Source organism: Caloenas nicobarica, chromosome 32 (assembly GCF_036013445.1).
Source record: "Caloenas nicobarica isolate bCalNic1 chromosome 32, bCalNic1.hap1, whole genome shotgun sequence".
Taxonomy (NCBI): Eukaryota; Metazoa; Chordata; class Aves; order Columbiformes; family Columbidae; genus Caloenas; species Caloenas nicobarica.
Window position 1 is genome coordinate 2396932 of NC_088276.1, and position 2613 is coordinate 2399544.

At 52.5% G+C, this 2613-nt stretch overlaps 1 protein-coding gene across 1 annotated transcript; it reads left to right on the forward strand.

Moving 5' to 3' along the window:
* Positions 1 to 1282: 1282 nt before the first annotated feature.
* Positions 1283 to 2245, forward strand: LOC136000373 (olfactory receptor 14J1-like). Its single transcript, XM_065654147.1, has one exon. The coding sequence runs from the start codon at positions 1283 to 1285 to the stop codon at positions 2243 to 2245; it is 963 nt and encodes a 320-aa protein (XP_065510219.1).
* Positions 2246 to 2613: the final 368 nt, after the last annotated feature.

A 2613-nucleotide genomic window follows, 5' to 3' on the forward strand; every position in this document is an offset into this window, starting at 1 on the left:
GTGTAAATGTAAATGTGCAGGCAGGGGTGGCCAGGGCTGTCCTGCAGAGCAGGGTCCCTGCACCCCAGGGCTGTGCCAGGGCAGAGACTCAGCTGCCTGCCAGGGTCAGCGCTCAGCCTGCCCGGGGAGATCCCAACAACCCTGAGGGGAGAAGCTGTGGGGGGAAGGAGCAACTCTTATCAGGGCAGGAAAGGTGCTTCTGCTGTGGAGAGGCTGCTGTGTGGGTCAGGGCTGCTCACAGATCCAGAACACCTCCAGGAAATTTGCAGAGGTTCCTTCTGAAGGACACTGAGGAAGTGTGTATTTGACAGGGATGATTATAAGTTTTGAGTTTTTTCCACCCTTGGTTGGCTGGGTGGGCAGTGGGACATGGGAATTTATTTCTCTGCCCTGGAGAAGGTGCTGAGACCCCAGTTCTCGTTAGGACTTGTCAGAGCTGCTCCTGAGCCCCTGCACACACAGAGCTGCCCCTGGGCAGTGGCCGGTGCCAGGAGGTGTGAGCAGGGCAGAGCTGAGCATGGGAGATGGGGTATGTGACACTGACAGGGAGCAGATTCAGGGGCAGAGAAACAGCTCCCAGCAGGGACAGCTCCATGCAGCAGAGACATGGGAGGGAGAGGGAGCTGGGACCAGAAATGCTGGGGAGGGGATTCAGGAAGCCCCCCTGCCCTCCCCTGCAGTGCAGACGCATTTCCCAGTGCAACCCCCTGGTGAACTCCCCTCCCCAGCAGAGCCTCTGCCCCAAAGCCATGGGGTCCAGGTAACGAGTCTCCACCTCAGCAGCTGGACCTACAGGTGAAGGGTTTCTGGAACGTGGTACACAAAAAAGGTGTTAAAAGTACTTGCTCTACAGTGTCATCATGTGAGTGGCAGCAGCACAGCCAGGTAAGGACAAGGTTTCACATCATGCCCGTCTGCCTTTCTGGCCTTGCTTTATTTTTCAGGAGCACTGCAGTGTTCTTCCCTGTTTCTCCACCTGTCCCTGGTGCTCTGACTCTCTGGACTTGGGGTGGGAATGTGGGTCCATTTCAGTTCTGACACCAACCCAGGGGGTTTTGCCCCAGAGGTGCATTCATGGAAATTAGGTGCCCAAGCTGCATTTTAAGCTGTGATGACCCGTGTTTGTCATTTCGTGGAAAAGGAGAATTAGCTGACACATGCCTCCATCAAGGATGAGGTTTTCCGTGAGAAATGGCATGTTTATTTTGCTCATAGAAGTCTCCCCTAACTTATCACTGTCTCCTCCTCCTTGCACAGGTCCTCATGTTCACAGGCAGAGCAAATGTCCAACAGCAGCTCCATCACCCAGTTCCTCCTCCTGGCATTCACAGACACACGGGAGCTGCAGCTCTTGCACTTCTGGCTCTTCCTGGGCATCTACCTGGCTGCCCTCCTGGGCAACGGCCTCATCATCACCACTATAGCCTGTGACCAGCACCTCCACACCCCCATGTACTTCTTCCTGCTCAACCTCGCCCTCCTCGACCTGGGCTCCATCTCCATCACTGTCCCCAAATCCATGGCCAACTCTCTGTGGGATACCAGGGTCATTTCCTATGCAGGATGTGCTGCCCAGGTCTTCTTTTTAGCTTTCTTATTTGGTGCAGAATATTTTCTTCTCACCATCATGTCCTATGACTGCTACGTTGCCATCTGCAAACCCCTGCACTACGGGACCCTCCTGGGCAGCAGAGCTTGTGTCCACATGGCAGCAGCTGCCTGGGCCACTGGGTTTCTCAATGCTCTGCTGCACACGGCCAATACATTTTCACTGCCACTGTGCAAGGGCAATGCCCTGGACCAGTTCTTCTGTGAAATGCCCCAGGTCCTCAACCTCTCCTGCTCAGACTTCTACCTCAGGGAACTTGGGCTTCTTGTAGTCAGTGCCTGTTTAGCTTTTATGTGTTTTGTGTTCATTGTGCTGTCCTATGAGCAGATCTTCAGGGCCGTGCTGAGGATCCCCTCTGAGCAGGGACGGCACAAAGCCTTTTCCACGTGCCTCCCTCACCTGGCTGTGGTCTCCCTGTTTGTCAGCACTGTCATGTTTGCCTACCTGAAGCCCCCCTCCTTCTCCTCCCCATCCCTGGACCTGGTGGTGTCTGTTCTGTACTCAGTGGTGCCTCCAGCAGTGAACCCCCTCATCTACAGCATGAGGAACCAGGAGCTCAAGGATGCCCTGAGGAAACTGATGGCTGGATTCTTTTCAAAGTCATTAAACTTCCCATCTTCTGCATATCACTCATGACATAACTCATGACAGGTCCAGCCTATCTTTTTTTTTAATTTTGTATTTGGAGATGATTGTTTGGAGTTGGGGGAAGGCTTGTTTGGTTTTGCTTTTTTAACTATGATAATATTGCCCACAAAGAAATGTTATTACTCGTTCCACTTCTAATTCTCTGTTCACCTTTATAGTTTGAGTCATAGACTTTGTAAATGAGAAGTCGTGCTCTCTGTGTATTTAAAGAAAATAAATGACCCTGCTGTGAACAGTTAGTCTGAGATCTTTCCTCTGCAACCTTTGTGAAGGTCAATACAATGTGTCTGTTGGCAAAGATGGAGGAAACAGTCCCAGCAGAGCTGCTCTGCCAGGGAGCACCAGCCTTGTTCTTT

Coding starts and splice junctions, on each gene's coding strand:
- LOC136000373 (XM_065654147.1), top strand. CDS start 1,283: ATGTCCAACAGCAGCTCCATCACCCAGTTCCTCCTCCTGGCATTCACA.